At 41.7% G+C, this 26238-nt stretch overlaps 1 protein-coding gene across 7 annotated transcripts in view; it reads right to left on the bottom strand.

The window, feature by feature from the left end:
- The window catches only part of atp11b (ATPase phospholipid transporting 11B), a 54758-nt gene that overhangs the window by 15067 nt on the left and 13453 nt on the right, over positions 1-26238 (bottom strand). For 4 of the 7 annotated variants that reach the window (XR_015035738.1, XR_015035739.1, XR_015035741.1 and 1 more), the window contains exons 4-29: positions 25187-25267; positions 24744-24851; positions 23397-23525; positions 21774-21877; positions 20483-20530; positions 19996-20060; positions 19440-19521; positions 19197-19347; positions 17887-18084; positions 17429-17587; positions 16937-17124; positions 15476-15544; positions 15224-15297; positions 14829-14932; positions 13953-14134; positions 11854-12057; positions 10603-10756; positions 10332-10434; positions 9213-9358; positions 8906-8965; positions 8301-8428; positions 8016-8154; positions 6562-6627; positions 5930-6033; positions 4642-4807; positions 3315-3400 (exon numbers count right to left, since the gene is read on the bottom strand). Coding sequence is in view for 3 of the 7 variants with exons in the window: in XM_085775056.1 (XP_085631182.1) it covers positions 4642-4807; positions 5930-6033; positions 6562-6627; positions 8016-8154; positions 8301-8428; positions 8906-8965; positions 9213-9358; positions 10332-10434; positions 10603-10756; positions 11854-12057; positions 13953-14134; positions 14829-14932; positions 15224-15297; positions 15476-15544; positions 16937-17124; positions 17429-17587; positions 17887-18084; positions 19197-19347; positions 19440-19521; positions 19996-20060; positions 20483-20530; positions 21774-21877; positions 23397-23525; positions 24744-24851; positions 25187-25267 (3012 nt within the window). In the remaining 4 variants the exon portion in view is untranslated. Of the gene's footprint in view, positions 1-3314; positions 3401-4641; positions 4808-5929; positions 6034-6561; positions 6628-7864; positions 7953-7989; positions 8155-8300; positions 8429-8905; positions 8966-9212; positions 9359-10331; positions 10435-10602; positions 10757-11853; positions 12058-13952; positions 14135-14828; positions 14933-15223; positions 15298-15475; positions 15545-16936; positions 17125-17428; positions 17588-17886; positions 18085-19196; positions 19348-19439; positions 19522-19995; positions 20061-20482; positions 20531-21773; positions 21878-23396; positions 23526-24743; positions 24852-25186; positions 25268-26238 lie in introns of those variants that run through there. The other 3 variants (XM_085775056.1, XM_085775058.1, XM_085775059.1) reach the window with 2 other exon arrangements.

Here is a 26238-nt window from a genome sequence, read left to right as displayed (position 1 = left end):
CGGAGCTGAAAACAAGCAGCTGACTCCTGATAATGAGACGACAATGTGCAGCAGCCTGGGCTTCTTATTCCCCCGTGCTGCAGATCTGAACCTCGTTTTTAATTGGGACTGTGACATAATCATAAATCGCTGCTTGAAAAGAGGTCTCTTAGAAAATTTGAGCGGTTTGATGAGGTCACTGGGGGAGAGCTGTAAAGTTTCACAAAAAAGAAAGCCAAGACAATGTAACACGGGGGCATACGCTCCCGAGGTCAGAAAAAGCTGTAAAATCGAGCAACAACTGAGCAGAAAGAAGCTGCAGGCTTCTCAAATGTCTCGAGGGAGAAAGATCCTTCCAGCGCAGATAAGAGTAAATCTATTAGCATCCGCACCAATAAACCTGCTGCTGAATCTATCAGAGCGACTGTGCAGGCAAACAACAGGAAACCCAGAAGAGCCCGCTGGGTTCTTCTGTGATTAACTCTTGTCTAATCTAATTATGAAGGAAAGATTGACAGATACGGGAATTCCTTCTGCAGAGCTGAATAAATAGCATTATACAGCACGTTAACATGAACACAACCTGGTAAGAGCGTCATGGGGAGCTCCACAAACAGATTAACCTTTTTACCACAAGGCTTTTATCATCTACAGGTCTACAGTTTGTTTCTGCTCATGGGATGGCACCTGTGGCTTGGAAAACACACCTAGTTTCCGGTTTATGAGGTCCAGCTCTGCCATAAATCCTCAACCTTAATTAACGTTAAAATGTTTAGTTTTTTGTTGTAACATGCTGATTCAACTTCATGGTCATTTTGAGGCTTATAAAAAAAGGTTTACACATCTACAGACTGCATGACCACAGAGGTTGCATCAGGTTGAAGGTCAGATTTAGTAGCTGTATTGGTTTTTGTTGGGTGTGTGTAAACTGGCAACTAAGTGTAATGTACACCACAACAAACAGTAAACACAGCCTGTTATTTTTATGACTATGGTCGGTGGTAATATTTCCCAGTGAGTGCTTCATAACCATACACTAGCTTGCTGTGTATATATACTATATACAGTATACACATACAGTATATAATATAAGGAGATATATAAAGCTTTTAAATTAGCTTAAAATACAATTTACTTGTTATGTTATAAACATATTAGCTTATATGCACTTGTTAACCCAGCGTTGTCTAAGACCAAGGATTTATTTTTGGCTTTTGGTCTTCCCCCTTAACCAAAGAGAGCTCACGCTATTGTTTGTATTCCCCTTGCAGGCTGTTTGTAGTGATATCTGCTCTGACAGGTCAAGATCTTAAAGTCATCCTTCTAAAATAGCTGCGATAATAACACAGCTGTCCGTCATGCGTGTAACGAGACAGCATCATGCTGCTGTGCAAGGCAGGTCAGGCCAGTCCAAGAGTCCGTCATGCAGCTGTGTGTCTGTGTGTTGTCAAGTCTGGTTGTGTGTGTCTGCTGAAACCATGCAGGTGGACAGCTCCGAGCTGAGCAGGGTGGTCCAGAGTGGTGAGACCGGTCTGAGGGCGTTAAGTCAAGAAGATGGGCCATGCTACAGGTGTGATGGGCTGCACCATGCGGCTGATCGATCAGTCACTTGAACATGCCAGACTGTGGCTGTGTAACGAGACCACCGTCTGATAGTCAGGAGACGGGTCTGACCACTAATGCAGATGCAGGACGTCGCAGTCTGGCAGCGTCCTTTTGAAAAATCACGACTCAAGACAGGAAACGGGGTCTCTGCATGACAACAGAGCTATCGCAGCATAATGAGTGAGAGGGGAACTGTCAAAATTAAGTCAATGAAGATTCCCAGGTGATTTGACATCCACTCAATCACTCATCCATTCATCTGTTTGTTCATGCAGAGGGGGTGGGGGGATGTGGGATAATGGTGGGCCCATGCTGTAGCAGGCAGAACAGGTGGAGATCAGAGGACACTTTATCGGCCTAAATGAAACACATGCAGCAGCTGAAATGATTTATGTCACATTCTTCTGCATCGTCTCAGACACCAAAAGGCACAAAATTAAGCTGAACACCCCCCCTCCCCTCCCTCCAATCACAGAGAATGCAGATTGGCTTGTCCGGGGGGCATGCAGTCACATGAAGACATGAAACAAACGGCCGAGTTCCAACACCGGCAGCGTCACAAACAGTGAGCATGCCGCCAGTGTTAGAAACAGGCCGGAGCACAACTAAATCAAAGTCCAGACCTGGGAGGAAACAACATCTCAGTGCTGTATGAATTATCATAAACAGGAGTGCTTTTTCCATAGAGCAATAGTTCTGTTTTGACAAGTAACTTAACCTCTGAATAAAATAAATCTTTACGATATCCTCAGACTTCTTAGAAATGATATCTGTTCATGACCTGCTATAAAAGCAAGTGAATGTTTGGCCAAACACAATCACATCTGGAATAAGCTTATGAGGAAGAATCGAGTGTTGACAAAGTTGTTCAATCAACAAACATGCCTGGAGTGCTGTATGGGTAATAATTGTTTGTTAGTTAGTCTCTTTGTCTGAAATAAAGGCTTTTGATCATTTTTCAGCTCTGAGTGCCTCAGTTCCTGCCCCCCAAAAAATATACTTTAAAAAACTGGAAGGATAGTGGTGAACCATCATCTTCTTCAAGGAAGAAATGTGGTCCAATGTGATCACAGAGTCCAGACCTTAAACCCACTGAGAATATTTGAAAAAATAAATCTTTTGGATGGAAATAAATGTTGTGACATTGCAGAAGCTTATTGAAACGATGCCACAGCAAATCCATTCCAAAATTAAAGCTAAAGGCGGTCCAACGAAATATTAGAGTGTGCGACTTTCCTTTTGGACAGGCAGTGTATATTATAAGTGTAAAGAGCCAGTTCCAAAAATTAAAACATATCAATGGTGAGTAAAAATCAAAAGAGAGAGATCTTATGAATTTTAAAGCAGAGTAAGACTTGGATTGCTGTTTTATGAAAAGATGAAAAATAAGTATTTTTAATTTTTAATTACCTGGGAACGATTTCTGATAATTGGCTTTTACTATATACTTCAATGCAATTAATTTTAGTTGCAGCCATAAAATGAATATTTCCAGACTAATGGAAAAGAAACTGAATTTAGACATGGTACTGTATCATCAATGCAGAGAAATAGACCAGTCCAGGGCTGACGACAGCTGACTATTCAGAAAACTGTCGACAATTTCCTGCCAAAATCTGTTAATATAGACAAATTGCTCTTGAAGAAAACACTCCCGGGATACTTGTTTCATTTGAATTGATTCTGGATGAATTTTAAGCCCAGGGCTGAATCAGTCTCAGCTCCTCTACCTAATTTTGCCCAGCTGGCTCTTGGCTCTGGACAGAGGCTGCAGAGCGATGAAGTCATCACCTATTGCCACACGGTTGGAATACATCTACACCCGGAGCGCACACACAGAGAAGACAGAGGGGAAGAACACACACAGAGACAGAGTCAGGTTAGAAATCAAACTCTAATACACACACATACACACACAGTCCAACACAGCATTCATGCTGAATCCACTCTCACACACACACAGAAAGACAAAACTGGACAAAGGTTAGAGCAGAAACAACAAACACCACAGAGGAATGGAAACGACAGCTCACTTCTTTTTTTTTCCCCTTCTGAGAAACGAGAGGAGAGAAGCTAAAAACATAAACAAAATCTCCATCTGGACAAATCAGTACAATAACAGTGTGGGTGTGCTGAAAGGTGAGCATGCACACTGTGTGTTTGTCTACGTGCGCATGTGGCTGTGCACACTAGATCAGAGGGGAGTCATGCGGTGTGTGTGTGTGTCTGTGTGCGCAACTTAACACCATGCTGTTTGTGTTTGTGAAAAGAAGTGGGTTACTTCTGACCACGGATGCTGAGGAAATAATGAACTATTTCAACAAAAGTGGCACATTTTCTCTCTCTTTGTCCGACATCTGAGATATATTGACAGTTCAGATTACTTTCTGCCTCTGGCCTCTCGTCACCAAACAGGACGTGTAATTTCCATTTTTGTCGTACAAGCAGGAATACGTATTAAATCTATCACGATAACAGAGAGGACAGTTTAACGGCTGCAGTGTGTTTGGCCTTCCCTTGCTGTGCCATTTCATTACTTCTGATGAGTTTTACTTTTGAGGCTGCAGACCAAAGAAAACCAAAGTCCATGGAAATGGCTATTCAGCATTTTTAAATATCGATAGTTAGGCTAGCGAATGTCCAGCTGGTTGGGTCCTTTTTAATTTGAAGGTAAATAATTAACAAAGTTGACATAAAATTAACATTTCTAAAGATGCTGCTGCAGAGATATTTCCTGATTCCACAGCAACATTTAGATGAATTATTTCTGACTTTCTGTAGAGCTATGGGACAAACAAAACATCAGATGATACCAGAGTAGCTACAGCAGAGTGACTAATTAGAAAAAATTGCAGCTTTCTACAGAAAACCGAAATTAAAACAGTGATCTGACCAACTGCTGTGACCACAGATAACAACAATATGCACTGGACTCAGACCAGCAGGTTGCAGGGTCTGACTCCATCTGTTTGGACAAGACTCCCCCAGCCAATACGAACTATAACCTGCACGTTTGTAAAATTAATTTGACTTTCAGTTTCTCCCACTCACTGTTACCTGACTCTTCTGCGTGCTGGTGGGCTGCAGATGTCTGTAGAAAACCTTCTTCACCATATCGGGAAAAAGGCAAGTGATAACAATGATGATGATGGCGAACCATGCTGAACCGCTGGACAGCAGCTGGACGAAGACAAAGTACATGTCCTGGGTGTGGAGGAACGGCCTGGAGGGAGGCAGAAGTAAACAGAGGTTACATAACGCAGCAGAAGGAGGAGATATTTCATGTCAACTTTAAATATTGGCAAGCATCTGCAGGTTGGTTTGTCTGAAAAGTGGCGGTAACATTTGGGCCAAGTTGGTGCCAAAGCTGACCACAACCTTTCAAAACAACTTTCACAGGGGCTGCAGCCAAAAAATACACACACAGTAAATTCAAGTGTCACTGGACGTTGGAGCTGCTGTGCTCCTTCACTGATTTTATTATTCAAAAAAAACACAGAACGAAAGACTCTGTGGCGATGTCTGATCACAAATATCAGTTATAGTCCAGTTCTGTCAGGATGGCTCCGATCGGTCTGTGATTTAACGGCACTGGGTAAAGTGCTTAAGATTGATCTGATCAATCCAATGCACTCTCAGATAATCACATAATAATTTCTGAAAAATCTCCTTGTTTGAAAAAACAAGTGACAAGACTGATGAATCTGGTGTGTATCAGCCTTTTTTTCATCTGAAGTCTCATCTTTGGATCAAACAGTGCACACTGTGCAGACTTGTTTTACTGCAAGATCAATCAAATCAATCACTTTCAATCTTTCACAAAACATTGATGATTGTTCTAAAGTAAATATGGACTCGACTCAATTTCAGTGAGCAACATGTTGAGGATTTATTTTTCAAAGTGACTCTTGACACAATGAAAATGGACCCCCCCTGAAACTCCAAAAGCGTTTTGATGACTCGACTCTCCAAACCCTTCCTTGGCATAACAGTGAGTAGAAAATTGGTGAATTATGGATAATCAAGTCACTTCAACATGCTGCTCTTTAAGTGAGGAGCAACGTCTTTACCAAAGACTGTTGACAAAAGCATGGCATTCACTCAGTGGGAGTCTCATGGTGCCTTTAATGCAAAGATTTCCAATTTCTCTGTTGTCTCACCATATCGTAATTTAAAGACATGTGATACTGCAGGCAACTTATCAGCTCAGAGATGCTTGGCAGATCAAAGGCAGACTGTGCTGCTGTAAATACAATGATTTAACAGCCCTAACTGTGTTTTATTATATACAACCGGTGTTTATGCAGCTCTGTAACATCTTCTGTAGAGTTCGTATGGTTCTTACCAGATGATGCCGCCATAGAAGAGAGAGAAGATGAAGTAGAAGGCGATCGAACCCCACGTCACAAAATGGTTCATCCACGTCCAGAAATGAGTCTCTAAAGCAAGCTGCAATTACACACACACACACACCCAGACAACAAAAACACAGACACACACACACAACCACACAGACACACATGAGGGGGAGGGACAGTAAAAGCTACTAGGTGTAAAACACTGAGACAGGGGCAGGTGAGGCTCCAATAAACTACATCCATCTGCCTCAGTGCTGTAAAAGAGACCTTGACCTCAACCTGTGATAAACACTCGTCTCTTATTAATGACCACTGACATCATCCTAATACCTCACACACTGCGTTTCATATTGGGACAGTAGGAACAGTGTGTCCCTGAGGACTTGAACATGTTACCCAGCTTCCAGCTACAGCACACACTGACCATCATCATCTTAAAGCTTCATGAAATATTCAAAACATCTAGGGCTTAATTGGCTTAAACTGTGGAAAAAGACAGGCCTCCTAAATAAAATGAAAATACAGAGTTTATTATTATTATTCAGTTTGTTACGTATTTGATTTGATTACTTTGGGTTTCACTTTCACAGGTTCCCATGTTGTGATCGGTGTAACTTACCTTTAAAGTGACTGTGATGACCATGACAGTAAAGACCAACGTGCCGAATGTCCAGTTTCCAAACATCTATAAAACAAACATAAAACTTAGTGACACAGTCAAGTTAAAACAGGGAAATTGTTTACATGCTGTACATACAAGGACCCAACTGATAGCAGTTATATATGGTATCACAGATACTGTAATGTGGCACCTTCATATTTTGCAACCATTGCTTCTTTGTTTGTATTATTAGTGCTAAAATATAGGACATTTTGTTGGAATTTCACTACAATGAACAAAGGAAATACTTAAGTTAAAACTATTAACTATTAACTATTACAAAATCAAACCAAAAATCTGGATGAAAGTTGGGATTCAGGGCCGTCTTCGTCTGAATAAGTTTAGAGTTGTGTAGTGAAGAGAGCAGTGAAGTTATACAAGACACCAGTTATCAAGTTGTAAGGTGCAGATAATGAGGCCTTGCTCTCCGACTGTGTGACTAGCATCGGTGGCTCCACCGCTTGTTATGAGAATCACTCTACTTAGAGAGCTGTGGGGGGGGGGGGCACAGTTTTGTTGCCAACCAATTCAAGACCCTGCTGGAGTCTGAGCACTGAAAACTAATGGTGAGTGGCATATGGTGCATCCACAGAGACACTCAGGGGAGCAAACAACAACACTGGGATCCTTAAAATATATTTTTATTCGAATTTTAGTTTGATCATATCATGATTAAAAAACCAACCAAGGTTATACAAGTTAATTTACAACTCTGCTCTGTGTGCTGTGTCCATCGCCACCTTTTAAAGCACAAAAACATGAGGAAGAACCGTCCTGATAGTCCTCTCATTAACCCCCAAAGGAGACATGCATTCATCTGTGGAGCAGACTCTTACCAGCTGCCTGTTAGCTCGCAAGATCTGAAGACATGCACAGCGTGAAGGCAGAAGGAAAAAAAAGAGTAATGAACAAACGATAGAGGAAAAACACGAACGAAAGAGAGAGAGTTTTCTGAAATACCAAACTTAAGACAGACTGAAAGACAGCAAGACTATGCAGCAGTATGAGAAAGAGAAGGAAACTGAATTTGTGAAGAGAGAAGATATAATAAGAGGAAAAGGTAAGATAACCAGAAACTACTTATTAACAAGTGAATGAGAAACATGCTGTAACTGTAATAAAGACAACCAGGCCTTTGAGAGGCTGTTAAACAGAGATAGAATGAGGGAGAGAAGAGCCAGACTGAGGGAAGAGGAGACTGCAGAAAAACCAGCAGGCAACCAGTCCAATCAATAACTATAAATCATCATAACATTGTCAGTCGTCCTGCATTTGTTTACGGCCAAACGTTTGTGCCCGGAGGCAACACTTTCCTAAAATGGTTTTTGCAAATCCTCTCAGCGGGGACCCTACTAGACAGTAAAACAAGTAATACACCATGCACACACACACACACACACACACACACACACCTGTCCATTGCCCATAAGTGTGGTGTCTTCTCCCATCAGGATGTACGACCCGAAAAAGAAGACAAAGGCGTGACAGAAGCCCAGCAGAGTCCAGTACAGGAACGTCCGGAAAGACAGCAGAGAGTTCTTACTGATGTCCCTGAAGGATGAAAAAAAAAAAGTTGCTTATTTATTATTTAATTAGTTCTCTATGTGTTATTTTATGGCAGTTCGACAGACTTCTTTTGAAAGATATGGAAACCGACCAAAGCAGGTTCCCCACACATAAACAAACAGAAGCCTCACCTGTACAGGCCGGGTTTACTCTGCAGGACGTGTGGATGGACCAGCTGTTCAAACAGACTGTACACCAGGATGGGAAGCGAGGTGAAGCAGATGTTGTACAGTGTCAGATAAACACTGTCGTACAGAGTCTGGGATGGACAGAAACACGATTCACTCAACACAAAATTTATCAGCTACAACTGATAATCCCAGCTCATCCCACCAAACTCGTACATAACAAGCAGTGAGTTTGAAAAGAGTCTGATATACAAGTAAAAAACAGTGGGGACATATTATTCACTGTGCATGTGGTGTATAACTGTAACAGATTAAAGCTTTCACATTCAATCCTACTGTAGTTTGATAAAACATTTGACAAATATTGATTCCCAAGTTACAGATGAATATCACATACTGTTAAGACTGATTGAATCCCATTTAAGTTCTTTTGACCCTCACACATATCAAATTAAAAATGGGAATCAATCTTGATATCGAACACACGTATCCCCAAAAACACTCTCAATCAAATAATGCTGTAAAATGGCCAACATGGACGACTGTGCAACATCAAAACAACAATGACAAGAACCAGTGAGAGAGATGAGAGAGATAAAGAGACTTACTTGTTGTGAAAACAAACAGAAGAACTGGTATAAAAACTGGGGCGTGATAAAACACACATTCTAGAAAAGACAGTGAAGGAGAGAACGGTTACAAACACTGCAGAGCGAGGATACATGACAGAAGCTGAGGTAAAAGCCCATTTATATAAATTACAATGAGCTCCTTGGTATGAAAGGGAAACTTCAATAGCAGAAATCTCCAAAACAAACAATAACATTTATCACTAAAAACCTCATTTAGAGCTCACAGCATCTTATTCTCTCTGCATGTTTTCAGATCAGGACATTGACCACCGCTGTGTCTTACCTTGTAGAAAAAGTACTGTACAAGGGTAGCTATTCGAATGTAGTAGAAGTGACCGTGGACCAGCAGTAGTTTAGCCAGGAACTTAAACCTGGCAATTGCATAGTCACTGTTTCTCACGGCCTGACGACCCTCCTTCCCCATGATACCTGCAACCACAAGCACAAAGCACGTTAGAGGTGAAAAAAAAAAAGAAATCGGAGAAAAAAACGCTCCGGCCGTTTGGAATTCTTTTAACCAGTCACAGTCGTTGAGGACATTGATGGCGATGCACTTGCAAAATATTGCTGGTTGGAAACTGGATTTGGGTCTGCGGTGTAACGACGGTCGGCAACCGTTGACGGATATTTATTCTTTTGTTCGGTTTAACGGCGGTTGGCAACCGCTGATGGATATTTCTTCTTCTGTTCAGTTCATGACACGGATGTATAATAGATCCATGGTTCAGTTCCTGTTGTTGTTAATTGATGTTTCGCTTTGCCAGGCGGACTGTGAAAGCTGCAACACGGAGGCGGAACTTCCGCCGGGTGGCTCGTTCCGGACAATCAGAGGCTAATCGCAGCAACGCACTTCCGTCAGGCCAGACTACTAGTTACCCCTCCCCAAAACGTTAACTGAGTTAGTAACTGAATTACTACAGTACATTATAAAAGTAACTAATTATCAGGAAAAGTAACTATTGCATTCGTTTTTTTCACAAAATGCTCAAATATAACCCTAACCGACCGTTTATCTGAAACTAACCAACTCACTCAGTATTCCTCCACACAGACAGGCAGCACGTCACGCCTGTATGGAGGAATACTGAGTGAGTTGGTTAGTTCCAGAAAAACTGCTTTTTTCCAACCAGTTGATGAACTGAAAAAAAAAGAAAAAAGTGTAGGCTATATAATGTACACGTTAATGTACAAAATGTATTATTTTGTGACGGGACTTCTCGAGTCAAGTAATGGCGAGTAACAGCACTTTATTGTCAGTAACGGTAACAGCGTTATAATGGGGGAAACAGTAACTTTTTCGATTAGTCGTTACTGAAAAAAGGAGCGCCGTTAGTAACGCTGTGATTCCCATCACTGCTCCTGTGTGTGTGTGTGTTTGTGTGTGTGCGTGCTAAATGTTTACCTATGCCCACATGGGCTTCCTGTATCATACTGACATCATTGGCTCCATCCCCAATAGCTAAGGTGATGGGTTTCTCTGGAGATGTTTTCAAAAGACGAACCACCTGGACAGAAAGCAGAAACCCAGACATGTAGGTTGAGTTTAATAAACCATAACTAACATGGGGCTGTGGTAATATTAATACTAATAACACAGCATTTTAGCTCATGTAAAAAAATCTGCATGAGTCTCCAAAAGAGCAGTGTATAGGGGTGAGTACAGACTCTGGTACCTTGGCCTTCTGCAGTGGGGCCATGCGGCAGCACAGCACAGCTGAACAGTTTTTACACACTTCCATGAAGAGCTTCTCGTGTTCCCTCAGCGCTAAAGACAGGCTGGCCCCATCCACGACTAACCCGTGCTGTATGACATGGTCCTCCTTTATCCTGGGAACAGACGGAGAGAACAAGTCAGAAACAGGATGGAAGGGCATGGAAGGAGTGGAAAGAGCTACAGAGATATTAAAGCAGATATCATCGGCACGGCCGTTTCGGCTAATGCTGTGTTCAAGGCAGGCTTTTGAAACCGTAAGTTACAGCTTCAAGTCACAACTACGACTTGGTAGCGTTCCAGGTAACCCGTAGCTCGTGTTTTTACCGTCCTGTTGTCTGTGAAAGTTCCCTATAACGGCCACTCGTAACTTCCGACCCGTGAACTCGTACCAGATCGAACTGGTATGACTTCACAGGAAGGAAAAACACAAAGTACGAGTTTCCTTGAACGCACCATGAGTTAGCAGCCCCCGCCCTTGTCAGGCATCAATTGGTCCTCGTGCTACGTCACCACATTCACGCGCATCCCTTGGCTGCACACACAGCCCTTCATGCCGTTCTCTCCCCTCATTGGATAACACTTGTATCCCACAAGGAAAATTTTCTCCTCGGGTTACAGCAGAGCAGAGTGACGGAGAGACTCGTGTTTAGGCTGAAATACTTCATGTAAGTGATTGCTGACGGAAAATAGGACTATTTAGGACTTATATTAACAAAAACATTCCACTGATATCTGCTTTAACTAATAACTAACATCCTGTTAGATGCTGTAATGATTATTTAGCAGCACTTCTGAGTTGTCAGTCTCATGTGTTTTTATTGGTGCAAATTATGTTGTAGTAACCAAATGTGGAAATTACATATGCAGGTTCAGTTTTTGAGCTAGAACGTAACAGGAAGCAAACACACAGTATCTCTTCCTTTTACTTTTATCACAGTAACCACACCCTAATCAGTTGCAGCACTGTCAGCCAGGCAACTTCTTCATTCTCTTGTAGATTCTTATTTTGCCTCTACAAAAATATATTTAACCTGTTTTCTTCCTTAAAAACACAATAAAAAGTCAAGGTTTAGACTGTTGATGATGAAAACTCAACCAAACTCACAATCTAATATTTGAAGAATGAAAAGAACACATTTCAAGACTACAAGCTGCATTTTAAAAATGATAATAAACTGTGTCTGTGTCTAAGGGAGAATGAGACACTCACCTCCGGGCCAGTATGCGGAGCTGCTCGGCACATTCGTTGTCAGAGCGCTGCTGCAGGAGCTCCAGGATGTTCATGGTTCTGTGGAAGTGGCCACAGGACAAGCTGACACTGACCGCCGTTTCATGTTTGTCCCCCGTCAGCACCCATACTTTGATTCCTGCCAGCCGTAAAGCCTCAATGGTCTCCTGGACTTTGTCTTGGAGTCTGAGAGGAGACAAGGAGGAGAGAGAATAAACACCGTGGTCACATCCCATTTACTGTGAAGCTCTCAGTGATTCCTCAATATAATTACAGCTAGCTGGCATTTAAACCTGTTTTTAATGTGGTCATGTCTTGGAGGCTTGTTACTTAACCACTAGTGCCTACAGTTCAATAAGATTAGAAGAATGTACCGCGCAACTCTTTACACTTCCTAAAGCTCCATTTATCAGGTTAAGGTTAAGTTTGTGAGTTGGATAAATATGCTTACAAGAACACAAGCGACAAATAATTTAAAAGAAAATATATAGTTAGATCAATAAGTTGCTGTAGTTTAAACATTTTTCTTCATCAGGAAAAGATGAAACTAAAGGCTGCTGACTTCCATGGTGCTTTAATGTTATCTATATTTAATGAGAGCAGGAGGGTGAAAACTGCCTCTGAATCTCTGCAGCACTTTTAAGAATATTTGTCCTATTTCTGGCCACGGTTAATATTTCTAAAGAGGTTAAGAGACAACGAATAACATGTAATATTACCACAGCTATCAGATTTACTTTACTCATACCGGACTGGAAAAAAATAAGAAATTCTTCTTAGTCTTGTCTTCAATAGTAATAGAGGAGACCCTCTGATTGTGCCTCAGGGACAAATCTTTCCAGATACAGGAACAGAGCAGTGGCGAGAACAGAGAGAGAGTGAACGTGAAGAGATAAACAGAGTGGGAGAAGCGAGAGGCTTATGTGAGGAGCAGATGGTGAGTGGATGCAAACACATATCAACATTCATTTCCAGAGAGGCTCAGTGAGGTGACGTCTCCATCTCCCTGCTGACTATACATTTTGTTTGTTGGTTTGAGATTCTCCCTCCCGCTGAGTTTATCCGTCTCTTTTTGCCAATATGTTTTCTACTGTTTTTAGTACGTACATATATTTAGTATACACTGTTATAACCCCATGCTTCTTCTATTTAAAACAGTGATTATTAGAATATAATCAGCTCCCAGCAGCTGTAGGTCTCTCTATGAACAGCTCCTTTCAACTCTCATCATACAACTGACTGTACTGCTGGATCCTCCAACTACAGAACATTAAAAAAAAAATGCACATTGAGCATAAAACAGTGAAACATTAACTTAGTGCCATACTGTAAAATTGGAAAAACTAACCATGTGGAAATTAAACATATGTCAGTAGCAATATGTTATTTACTCACAGCACTACATGTATATGTATATATAGTGTATGTTGGGCAGTTTAAGCAGCTTTCAGATGAAGGTCAATAACCTCTCTCATTAAATGGATTTACTTCAAAAGGAGTAGTTTTAGGAAATTATGTTAAACGATGAGATCGCTGCCACTCTCACATCTGTAGGCGAAATACGAAATGAAAGCTAGGAGGTGATTAGTTTAACATAAAGACTTGAAGGAGAAGGAACACCGCGCCTGGCTCTGTCCAAAGGAATAAGAAAAGAGAAAACACTAAACGAAAAGCTTCTCGTTACCTAACGCATAATGTCTGACGTTGTACGGTAAGCAGTCATGGTTGCCTTTGGACAGAACCTAGTTAGATCTTTTACTCTGACTACATCCTTCATGCTGGAGAATCATGCCTATTCATGCCTATTTCCCAAAAAGTGGAACTACTGTTTTAAGGCCTGTAACCATTTCTAAAAGTCCCAAAGTCATGATTCAGAATCATCCTCTTCCTCAATTTAAATAAATCCTACATCTGTGTTAGAGGCAAGAAGAGAACGTAAGCTTAGCTGACACTCATGCTGACATATTTTTGCCCAGTTTGTCCTACACTACTGCTGCTTGTTTGGAAAGCTCTGACAAGCTGATTCATTGTATTTTCAGGGTGATGTAATATATTCCAATTTATTCTTTAAACGTCCATACTTGTCCTCCACCCCAGTCGCTCCCAGGAGCTGCAGGTCTCTCTCGATGTAGCTGAAGGCCTCCTGCAGTCTCTCCTCCCTCTGCTGCAGCGCGGTGCGGGCACTGTTCAGACGCCTGTCCACATCGATGTACTCCTCTGGGCTGAAGTGGCGACATGCTACCACCAGGGTCCGCAAACCTTTCTACAATGGGGAGAGACAAACAAGAAAAAAGCAGAGAGCGTGTAAGAAAAAGATAATGATATTAGATAATAGTAAAAATAAACAGCCAAATGAAAGAAAACAAGTTTGCGTGGATACAAATGTGATGAATGTGGGGAGGAGAAGAGACGCAAAGAGAGACGAATGAAAGAAAAGAGAGAGAAAAGACAGAAAAACAAATTATCAAAGCTTGGCTTTAAATCAGGGAACCAGCCCGAGGGGCAGACGACCACAAATCAACCCAGTCCACAGCACTGACTCCTGGGTACTGGCGTCCGATGACATGATGTGGCGGCCAGATATGCGTGTCTGTGCTTGTGTGTGCGTATGTGGCTGTGGTGGTGAAAAATTTATCGTCTAACGGGAACAGAAAGCAAGGGAGTCAAAAGTAATCATGACTACACAGGGAAACGTCCAGCTGAGCACACGCACACACACAAGAAGCATCTCAGCCAGATATTTGAATGATTTTTTTTTTTTGTCTTAAAGGCTAAATGGAGTGAATTCAATATGCCACAGCTTTTGGACTCCCTCATAGTGTTTGTTTTGGATGCCATCATGTAGTTCAAGTTAACATTTTTGCTGAAAGTTCGTGTAAATCAGCAATGATGGTATAAGTCTGTAGAAAACTTTGACGCACAGGATGTACATTTTTGTAAAACAAATAAATCCTCACCAGTGCAAACTCATCAACGTGCAATCTCGTCTTCTCAATCTCACCACTGGTGGTGAAAGGCAAGATGGCCGACTCTGCTCCTTTGGTGAACAAAACCTGGCCTCCTTCAAAGTCAAGATAGTAAGGAACACCAAGGAGAAATTATTAGTCAGACATATGAACATTAAATGAGGCTTATGAAACCATATAATTACATTCTCTATCTTTATATAATGGAAAACATTAATATAGTACGTATATCCATTCTCTCTAACCAAATCACTGAATTGCATTTGCTACATGCTTTGTATTACTGTATAATCAAGAAACTGCAAAGTGCTTTGGATAAAGGAGAAATATGAATACACTCCATTAGCCATTCACCAAAACTGAGGAGGCTGAGGACATTGTGTTACCTGAGGGAGTCTGTAGGATGACGCTCATCCTCCTTCGGTCAGCATCAAACTCTAACACATGGAGCAGTTTATACCTGAGTGAGCAAAGAGAGGATTAACTTCACTTTGGACTGAACTGCTTTAATACAGGCTCAATGTTGCATTCATCACACGAGAACTTTGAACTTAGACGGCTTTAAACCTCAGTCAATAACTGGCTGATCATTTCTATAGTATTTGTAATGCAAGAGGTGCACATGGGCTGAGACATACTTCTCCATCGCGCCAAATGTTTTGATTTCCATGGTATCTCCGTTGCTGCCAGTGAAGGCCACGCCGATTCTGAGGAAATAAAGACAGACGTTAATAGCCTGAATGCCTGGGAGAATGAGGATTATGACCTTTAAATATGAGGTGGAAATCCAATTTGGAGTTTAGAAGTTTTGAAGGTAATTGGGCTTTTAAGAGCGCAAAAACGGTAACTTTTAGCCACCGTGCTCAACTCAACCCATTCAAGCGTTCATTCACACAGTTATTAATTTTTCTGGGGAGGGGTCAAGGAAAGTTGATGCCTGCAGGCAAAACGAGGGAAATCCTAATGAAACCAAGCCTCTAAACAAGGTGATGAAATCTAGGACCTTCTTAATGGGAAGTGACTGAACTGCAGAATCAAATCAAGAAAATCACTAGAAGTGAGAAATACAATTTATTTCAATTCCAGTGTCCCTTTGGACTCAATGCACAGTGCTGGTTGACAGTTAAGATCAAGGTTTTACCTATAGTGGTGCTAAAATATTAACTGAGTGTTATATCCACCAGTGATTTTCGAGGTCAGAGTGCAACCGTGTCGCCTTTTGGTTTAAATCAACACAGATACTGAGTTTTTGCGGCTCAATGGAGCAGGGAGACTCCGGGTCACGGGTGCGGCCCCTCACTGCTCAGCATAATTTAACTTGATGGTTTCTAAAACTACATTGACTAGACTCACTGGCTTCATGCACCATGAATCCTGAACGATTCTGTAAAAGGACAGTCTGACAAATTAGACTTGTGTTAAACAGCCACATCTCTTAACTGTCAATGCTCCCTTGTTTTCACGTACAACTGGACGACGTTTTCTAGCTTCGGCGCTTTTAGTTTCCCCTTTTCGAAACTGGTATACAGTAGTAGAATGTGGTCACCTTCTTAATAATGAGCCATTTGAGCCAGTTTCCACACAGACCTGCTTGAGGGTTTTCTTAAACTGCTCTCTAGAGAATAAATTTTTACCAGTGCTATACGTCTCTGACAGTAAAATGAACAGGAGTGAGAAAAAGTGGCACTTTCTATTTGTCCAGCGGTAAAACTTCCAGGAGTATCTTAATGTCCCTTAGCAGCTGACAATGAGAAGAATAAGAACAGCAGGTAGAATTTAGCCTCATGTCAACAGCCAGGGTTTCTATTAAACGAATGAGAAAAGGTGTGTTTATTATGACCTTGACTTCATCAAAGCCCAAACTCTTCTCTTACAGTCAGAAAATAAAATGCTACAAATAAAGGGCTGTGATATGCACAATGCACCACCAATGCAATCTGGTGAAACTAGAAGCTCTTAGCTCTTACGGAACAATCACAGCACAGTAAACATATTGGAGTCATTTGTCTTTTTTTTTTTTTTAATCAATCCCTGCTTCTAACACATGCACTATTTTAATTTAGACGACTCTCTAATGGAAAGCTCTGATGTGACCTCACCTCTTTGCTGCCTCTACTAAAGCTTTCTCGTCTGGTGAAGAGGCATAGTACTCCATGTGATTGGAGGAGAAGCCGTTTGCGTGGGAGAATGGGTCTCCTCCCCCAGCCAGGCAGTCTGGCTGGTCGTAGCTGATCTGAACCGTGTGACACAATGACACCGCCTTGAGAAAAAGCAACTCCTCACCAATCTGGAGGGGAAGACGACAGAGACGGATGAGAGAGGAAAGAAACCTCAAAGAGTTATTACCATAGCTTCTACAGAGTGACTGTTTGTGATGATAAACATGTGTGATGATGTAGTGGACTCTGATTTAAGCACTGTGATCACATTTCTATGTCTTAGCTGCAGAAATATATTAATCAAATGATCAATTGTTGAGCACATGAATGACCGGAGGCAAAACACAAATGCTTTGCTTATTTGATGGCAGCAGTGGAAGCAGTGCAGATGTACAGCGTGAAGTAATGTGTATACGTATATGTGGGAGTTACCAGGTGAGGCATGGAACCGTCTGGTGAATCGTCCGTCATTCCCTCCGGTACCAGTTTGCCGTTGACTTCCCGGTACTTGGTGCCGTTAATTGAACACTCACGGAACTGCATCTCGTTTTCCGTTAGTGTACCCGTCTTATCTGTAAAAACATATTCCACCTAGAAAACAGAAACACACAAACATGCAGATGTAAATCAAGGATTAATACAAGTGAGGTGGAGAAGTTTCCCCTTTTTTTTAATCAATTTATTTAAATGATCTACTTTCAGGCTTTTGACATGTGAAAATAAACTTATATTTAAGGCAATATTCATTTCCACTATCTTTTATCTATAAAACAATATATAAATGAATATACACAGATGTTTATGTAAATATTGAGTGTAAATGTTGTAGGTGTGAGTGAATACATGTTAATGTATTCCCTTGTGTGTGTGAATCTACTCCTCATCCATACCTGCCCCAGCTCCTCGTTGAGGTCAGAGGTGTTGACCTGAGCTTTCTGGTCACTTTCCTCATGGTAAAGGTCCAAATCCCAGCCAATGAAAAAGGATCCCAGGAATTTCTGCATCTCCACAGTAACGTACAGCGAGATGGGGATGATGAAGTTATAGAGGACCAGAAATGCCAAGAAGTCTGAGATGAACTTCAAGATCTAAAGTGGACAGGACAGAGCACAGTTTTATGAGGATGCAACACAATAAGTCCACACAGTGAAACAAGGAAGAGAAACCAGGAAAACTTGAACAACCCTGAGGTAAAACAGATGTAAACTGGTTGCATTGTCTTAAAATGTTAGGAGTAATGGTAAAGACTGCAAAACAAATGTGCTTCATGCACATCTAAACTGCACACAGAAGGCTGGTGCTTCAGTACTGATCCTTTTAAATCAAAGCAGGCAGTGTAATCCATTCCCATAAAGGAGTTAATTACTTTACGTGACAGGAAAGGAGAGTGAAGAGAGAGACTCTCAGCAGATATGCAAAAGCCATGTTTGCAACATGTTAGACCTGGAAACGAGCTCTGGCCAACTTGCATAAAAAATGAATAAATAGTAAAATGAATTAAAAGCCATAAATGTAATAAAGCAATAATAAATTGGGGGGTCTAGAAGCTGTTAGGATATGCAAAGAAAATACTGCACCTGTCACAGTACAGTGCTCTTACTATTTGTCCCTTTTAAACTTGTATATTATAATCGTTAAGCTCTAAACGTACACAATTTCCAGCCATTTAAAGGACTGGAGGACTCCTCAGTTGTCGAGAGATGCTGTCACAGTTTAGGTGTATAGAGACTGTAACAGGAGCACCTGTTATACTACATCTAACACAGCCAAGGTTTTGTGGTATTCCTCTCTTGTCTCCAGGGAGCCGGATGGCCAGTTTACAACTGACTGATTAGTGCTGACAGGTCGGCTGATAGGCTGGCAGCAGGCGGGCCTGGTGACTGGCACTTCCGCCGTAATGCCTTGTCACAAAATCTAGAGACATTAAACTCCCCTCCCAGCACCATCCAAAGATCCTGTGTGGTTGAGACGTGTCTGTGTGGATTCAAACTCATCTTAATCTTCACTTATTAATTCACAAAAGAGGGGAGAGATGAAAATGGAAGACAGTGTTGCATAGATTTCACAGGAGTGAGACAGAGCTGGAATGTCGACTAAAATCTCACCTCATCTTATCTCTAGGGGCCGATAGCGTGTACTACTTACAAAAGACAAATCAATAGGAATGTATTCCTCTTGGCTCTAATACAAGCGAACTAACCGGACTGCTGTTTCTCTCCTGTTCAGTCTTTTGGTTGTAGAAGGGCTCGTCCCATTTCTCCTCAGCCTGCCAGGCGTACTTCAGGATGGTGCTGAGGATGGCCTCGAACAGGAGGATGACCAGGTAGATGATTAGGAAGGTATTCATGGACCTGACAAGGGGAAATATTTTTTTTTACGTTTTTTAACGTTTAATGATGCGTATCTGAGACCAGAAACGAAAGGCAAAAGTTTGAGTGCGTACTTCTCCACTGCAGAGCGTTTCTGGGACTTGCACTTGTAGTTCAGGGCCATCTTGGACTCCATTCCTGTGTAAACTGCCACACCTGCAACATCACAGTTGGTTAAGGCATTAAATCAGGCTTGTGAGGCCAGCAGGCCATTGATCACACTGTACATAAAGTCATCATAAGAACATAAAGCGCCAATTATCCATATGTCCATGGCAGATCAGTGGCTCTAGTTCTCCATGCCAAACAATTACAACAGCATACACATGCAGATTAAAAGGAGATTTGAAGCGTTTAGTTAACTTAATCAGAGCCCGGCCATATGATGAGGAGCGGCTCCAGGGAGCTTCTCTCTGCAACAGCTGCAATGTGCCTGTGTCACCTCTCTATCTTCCTTCCAATATCCCCTGGACGCGATTCAGAGGAAACTTGTTTCCTTCTTTCTCTCTCTCATCTCAACTGGAAAGTTTCCATTACAAGAAATAATTCTCCCCTCTAGCTGCTCCCCTCTCAGGCGCATGTTTGAGTTTCCAGAACCATTGTCTGCTATTTCTCGTCGTATTGACTCACCGAAAATCTCTTTGGTATTTTTCAGCCTGGCCCCTCGTAGCAGCAAATTCTCCGGACCCAGCGGTCTGACATAAACACAAAGACACTTAACATAAACATTATGAAATTGTTTTTCATTTATTTAACTATTTAAAGTCAATGGGATTTGCACATCTTTTGAGTATGTAATTTTGCATTTCCATGTGGCTATACATTGTCTTGTGAAGTAGCTGCACACTGCTGATTAAATATCTTAAATAGCTTTAAATCTATTTTGAGTAGAAATCTTTAAAATCTTACAAGGTGTAAGAAAATGCACACAGACTGTAAAATTGAATTTGGTCGCAGGTGCAATGCAAGTGTTTCCTCTTACACCACTCTTGAACATCTCTATCCAGCCACTGGGAAGTATATGAAGCAATACTCATTCCCTATTGTATAAACCTGTTCAGTTCATCTTGCACAAATATAATTATTAGTCAAACCAGAGGGATAAATCTGATCTCACCTGACGATCTCCTCCCCATGCTGAGTCACCGTGATCCGACCAACATACCTGGGAAAGAAAGCAAAGCCATTAAAGCTGAGTGGATGGATTGAGACAGTAACAACATTCATACAACACACACACACACACACACACACACACACACACACACACACACACACGGTGAAACAGGCTACTTCAAGAAATCACATAAATGCATGAAAATATTGGAAAGGCTTTTAGATGCACTCCAATAACCAGGTTACTGTGCAGATTGTACTTACACGCAGCTGGTCAGTAATCACATCTCTCCCCTATACTCTTGATATTCTAAATGCATTAGATTGATGTCTCTGCGGCCTGTACAAGTTTTCCTTTGAGCATCTGCACTGACAGAGCTCAGAGAATAAGCTCTGTGGTGAGCAGCTTTTCTTCAAACTGTGAGAAAGTGTCTCCACAGTAACAAAAAAGACTCTGACAGATTTAGACCTATTAAGTTTCAGCTTTCTGGATTTTGGATTAAATCATTGTGAAAAGAAAGATGCATCTTGACAAGCACAGATCTTCCCTTTCATCCTGCTGTAATGCTGCCACAGCAATACTCTCCCTGTATGGATTACTCTTCATGCACATGCTCACGTGTAAAAGCCTCATAGGAAACCTGGTGAAGTGAAGTGTGTAGAGTCAGGCTCCTCCGGCAGAATGTGAACCAGGTTTTTTGTTAACGCTTTAACCTGATTGACAAAACTAGGTTTCTTGATAACATGATTATGAAGAAATCAGATTACTGCAGAAAGCTGCCAATAGCTGGGTTAGTTTAACTCGGGGAGCGTAAAAACAGACACAGCAACTCAGAGACGGGGGAGGGGAGAAAACTGCCGTCGAAACAAACCACCTGATCTAAAAATAGACACTGATCGATCGTTAAGTAGCCAGCTGAGACAGACAAGAGGAAGACCGGTGGTTGACGTGGTGATGAAGCCATCTCACACCATCATCCATTTAATAACACATCACAGGCAGGATATTTCTACCATGTATTAATCATGGTGGATTTTCAAATGGGGTCTAGAGACTCCCAGGGGCTCCTTTAAGGGATCAGATGAAATGATACTGTTACTGTATTTAGAGTGCACCAGATATTCAAAAACAGAAACAACGATTTAAAATAATAAAAATACAAGAATCTTTGTGCCTAATGCTCTGATATGGGTTCAGATGGGAGGATCTTTTGTCTGTCTTAAGTGACTTGACACACTAGACTCTTCATGTTCTGGCCCTGAAGGCGTGTTTTCACCAAGGTGCTGATTACCTGTAAAGGTCAGCTTCCGGTTGTTGACACTCCACCACGGCCTGCAGAGCCTCCAGCTGGGACACCGACTGACACACTGATGTCTCTGCCACAGAGAAGTGCGTCTAAAGACACACACACAGACACACACACAGACACACACACACACAAAAAACACACACACACACAAAACACAAATACAGAGAGATACTTTTTTCAGTTTATGAGGGACAGGTTTTTACACCAAGGATACTGAGAACTCATGAACACACACACATCACACAGGTAGACTGCTTCACCACACTGGTTCCTATTTATGAAACAACCGGTTCAGTCAGTTAGTGCAGCTCTGCGGGAGAGGAACCACCTAAAGTGTCAACATGGCCAATGTGTCGGTGGAAGAATGTCAGGTCCGTCTGTGACTGATAGATTTGAGGAATTATGATTTCATTTGCATCATATTTGAACCAAAGTGAAATCCTCAGAGCAGCTATTCAGACAGATCTGAAAGTAGATAATCACTCAGAGTTTCCTCAGGTCAATTATGTATGAGATAGTAAAACATAGTGGAGATGGAAGGGCATTGTTTAATGCATGGAGATAGAATGAGATATAATCTGCCAAGTTCATGTGGAGTCACACTTGCATGTCTTAAAAGGCTTGTCACATCACAATGGATTTTAATTCTCACTTAAGACTGGAAATTCATGTTAAAATAGTAAAAATATGCTCACAATACAAAATAGTCATGTTATGTGCACTTGTCTCACCAGACATACACAACAAAACCCAACAGCAAGAAGACAGTGAAGCTCTGCAATATCGCTGTACGACACAATATGTAAACAGCTGCGGTTGGCACCAATTTCTCAATATATCAATATGTCTCTAGACCAACACAAAACCCATCATGCTGTACAAATGAACTGTAACAGATGCAGCAGAGCGTTGTAAGAGAGACAATTAACCGACAGAGGATACGACAGGAGAGGAGAAAGGAAAAAAAAGGAGAAAGGGGTGGATTTTCTAAAAATAAAACAAGAGATAGTAAAATTATATCATTATATCCAAGTCATTTTAAGACGTTTTGATGATATGCAGACACCTGGCAGGCAAACACACAAGCTGGCATCAGCCATGTGACGGATACACAGGAGGTCTGCCAACTTAACCCTACACTCCAACCAATTAAAGACTAATTCCCATTATATGCAAACACGTCTCATTAAAAGCTCATGAATGAGTCTCTCCCTCTCTGTTAGAGAGACACAGAGCTTCAATATGAGCTCCATCAGCCTTATGCTGCAGCACGTCAACCCTCTTTTCTCATGCATCAGTCTGGAGAGTCCATTAGAAACCAAAGTAGCTGCACTTCATTCACAGCACAAAGCAGCTCTGAATGAACTTTTACTTTATTTGTTTACACTCCACAGGACTTGTGGTGTTTGCAGGTTTGAATCCTGGGACTGGTTGTAGATGTGTATCTTTTTCATTCAATCAACAGGTTGCTTGTGCAAAAACCAACACTTTTTGCATAAGGAAGGAAAACAGGGCAACTTTAGTATTCATCCAAAACCACGGCGTGGATGAAAGCTAAGCCAAAGCTAACACACTCTCACCACCCACCCTCACACACACACAGACCTTAAGGTTGGTCTCTCCGTCGAGGCTGGCTGTGGTGATGTGACAGGTGCCATCTGCCCGATCTGAGGACAGCAACACCAGGTCGACAGGGAACGTTTCATCTTTTGCCACGCGAACAATGTCCCCTACCTGGATGGAGAAGGAAAGACAGTCACATAAACCAAGAGCAGCAGGACATACAGACACAGGCAGATTGTTTCAAGGTATATATCTTTAACAGCTGTTTATTTGTTTGTGTTGAGTACATTTCCTTTTGTAAAAGAGGAAATACATGAAATAATCTCTTTTTGCCGATTACAGTATGACTTCAGACTAGTTCATGAGTCACAGAAACCTCAAATTATATGCACAGTTAGACAATGTGGCGGGTTATAAGGTTTTCCATGTGTTCTACTACTTAATGCTTCCTGAGTCAGAACAAAACTTTTGTTTGTTATTAATTAAATGATTGTCTGTGAGTAAAAAGTTAGCCGCCAATATTCAACTCTCAGACTTCTAAACCCCCAGTAACTCTGCACACCTTTGTGTCTTTGTGTTAAATGAACTGTGTGACTGCAGGTGACGGCAGACATCTGGCTGCAACTGGGTAAACAGTAGCTTCAGGCTTCAAGCAAGGCTGATTTACTGTTTGACTAAACCACTTAGGCAGCATTGCGTTGGCTCCAGACACACTAGTTACAGTGTCTCTGAGGCGCTGGACCTCAGAGGATTTGTGAGCACTGGTGTCCAGAGTTACAGACATGGCCAGGTAAGAGAGAGAAGGATTTAGTACTGTCACGAAAACCGACACTTTGGTACCAAGTTGATGCCGACACGCAAAAAATACGTCGGTACCTGGTTTTTTTCAGTATCATGAGTACCGGATATACAACGGGTTCTGTTTTGTTTTGTTTTTTAAATCGTGCTATCGCATAAGTTTCAAGAGTCGTGGAAATTTACTGGTATTGGTATCGACTACTGAAATTCTGGTGTCGTGAAAAGCCTGACTGGTCTTATTACTCCAAAATAAGTCACTCTGGTTCATGGACAGTATGGACAAGCCCGCTTCAATACAGATCAGGAATACAGTATGTGCATGACGAGAAACTCATGTTACTGCAGCAGATGCATCAGTTACAGAGCATTCCTGAGATATTTATGTTGATGCCTCAGTATTTGCATTCCTGACACATGAGAAACAACATGCAACATGTAATATTACATTTCTATACAGTCTGGTTCTACAGAAACACCACTACCAACAGGAGTTTGACAGCAAGGCTAAAGTTAGCTGTGGCTACTGGCTATGAAGTGTCAAAAAAGCAACTATTTTTAGTTCATGTAAGGTGCAGGTGTCGGACATCTTACCCTGATGTTCTTAGATCTCGTCTGGACCAGACTTCCACTGCGAACCACAAACACTGGAGCTCCATTCACCTCGTTGTCGGCTTTGTGTCTCAGCCAGTCCTCATAGCCCTGTGAAAACACGCGGTCAGTAATTAACAGATTCAGTTCACAGCTTCACAATACAATACAGCATTACGGCTAATGACTGGGGACAACAAAAGGACAGCAAGTCACACATCGACTGACCTGACCTATAGCTACTACGATGCAGACTTATATCAGTGTCTAGTTCATTATCATAAGCGAATATTTCATTATAAACAACTTTAAACAGGTTTCAAGAACTTGATTTCAACTAAACTAAGATGTTGACAACAATTATACAAACAACAATCATACTGCAAGTACCTTACTTCCTATTTTCAAAACACAAAGAGGAAGTCATCATGTGTTTATGTCCTCACCTGTTTTATAGCAGTTACTGTGATCACAAAGAAAAGAGGCAGACCGCTGGTGACTGGGGAAGTTGGGGTGTCTATCATTAACTGGAAAGATAAATAAAGAATAGGGGATGCAATGATGTTAATAAATTGAACAAACAATGGTGAAAAAAGAACAATCACACCAGAGATTAAAGTGGAGGTGAAGCAGCCAGCCAATTTAACATAATTCATTAAATGGATTTCCAGTGTGCTTAAACTTAGACAAACTAACACATGAAACACAAGCATTTAGGAGAAAATGAGAGTTGAAAATTGCATTTTTTAGCTAGTGCGCCGCCATCTTGTCGTTCGACTGTCCGTGACGTCACGGTGTTGGTTGCCTCGGCTGGCTGACAGCCACAGACAGTGAAAGTGAAGGACATAGCTACAGACAGAGACGGTAAAACATGAAACTGTGGAGGCACTGGATTAGAACAGACACAGAGGAGACCTCTACTGTGTTGCTCCTTCTGTGAACTAGTTTTACAGTGTTAAAAACTAGAAAAAAACCTCTGTTTTCATTAACTGCCGCTAAATGAGCCGCCGCAGCAGCGGAGCTGTTATCAAGACTCCTCTGCTGATCTTGGAGTGATCATTTCTACAGCATGTTTACATCCAGTCTGGATGTGGTCCAGAGGAAAATTCTGATCAACTCTGAAAGTTGATCATTAACCGGATCAACCGACAACAACCTGACTTTACTCCGAAAGTTTTCAGTTTAGCTGCCACAGCCCGTCCTCCCCCGACCGGCCCACGTATTCACACCGTGATAAGCATCAGTCACCGCGGGGAGAGAGGCTGGACCCTCCGCTAGTCCGCTCACACACCGAGGGATCATTCACAACCCCCCACACACACACACACACACACACACACACACACACACACACACACACACACACACACACACACACAGCAGCGATCTGATGACAATGGTATTAACTGTAATAGCGCCCATCACCAATAAATAAGAAGGGAAGATCTCTGATCTCATCCTCCACCACCCAGCCCTCAGCAGAAGACTATTCAAACAA

This window comes from Trachurus japonicus, chromosome 4 (assembly GCF_045865225.1).
Source record: "Trachurus japonicus isolate A0001 chromosome 4, Traja_1.0".
NCBI classification, from domain to species: domain Eukaryota; kingdom Metazoa; phylum Chordata; class Actinopteri; order Carangiformes; family Carangidae; genus Trachurus; species Trachurus japonicus.
Note: the sequence above shows the minus strand (reverse complement) of the source record. Positions and strands in the feature narration are given on the sequence as shown.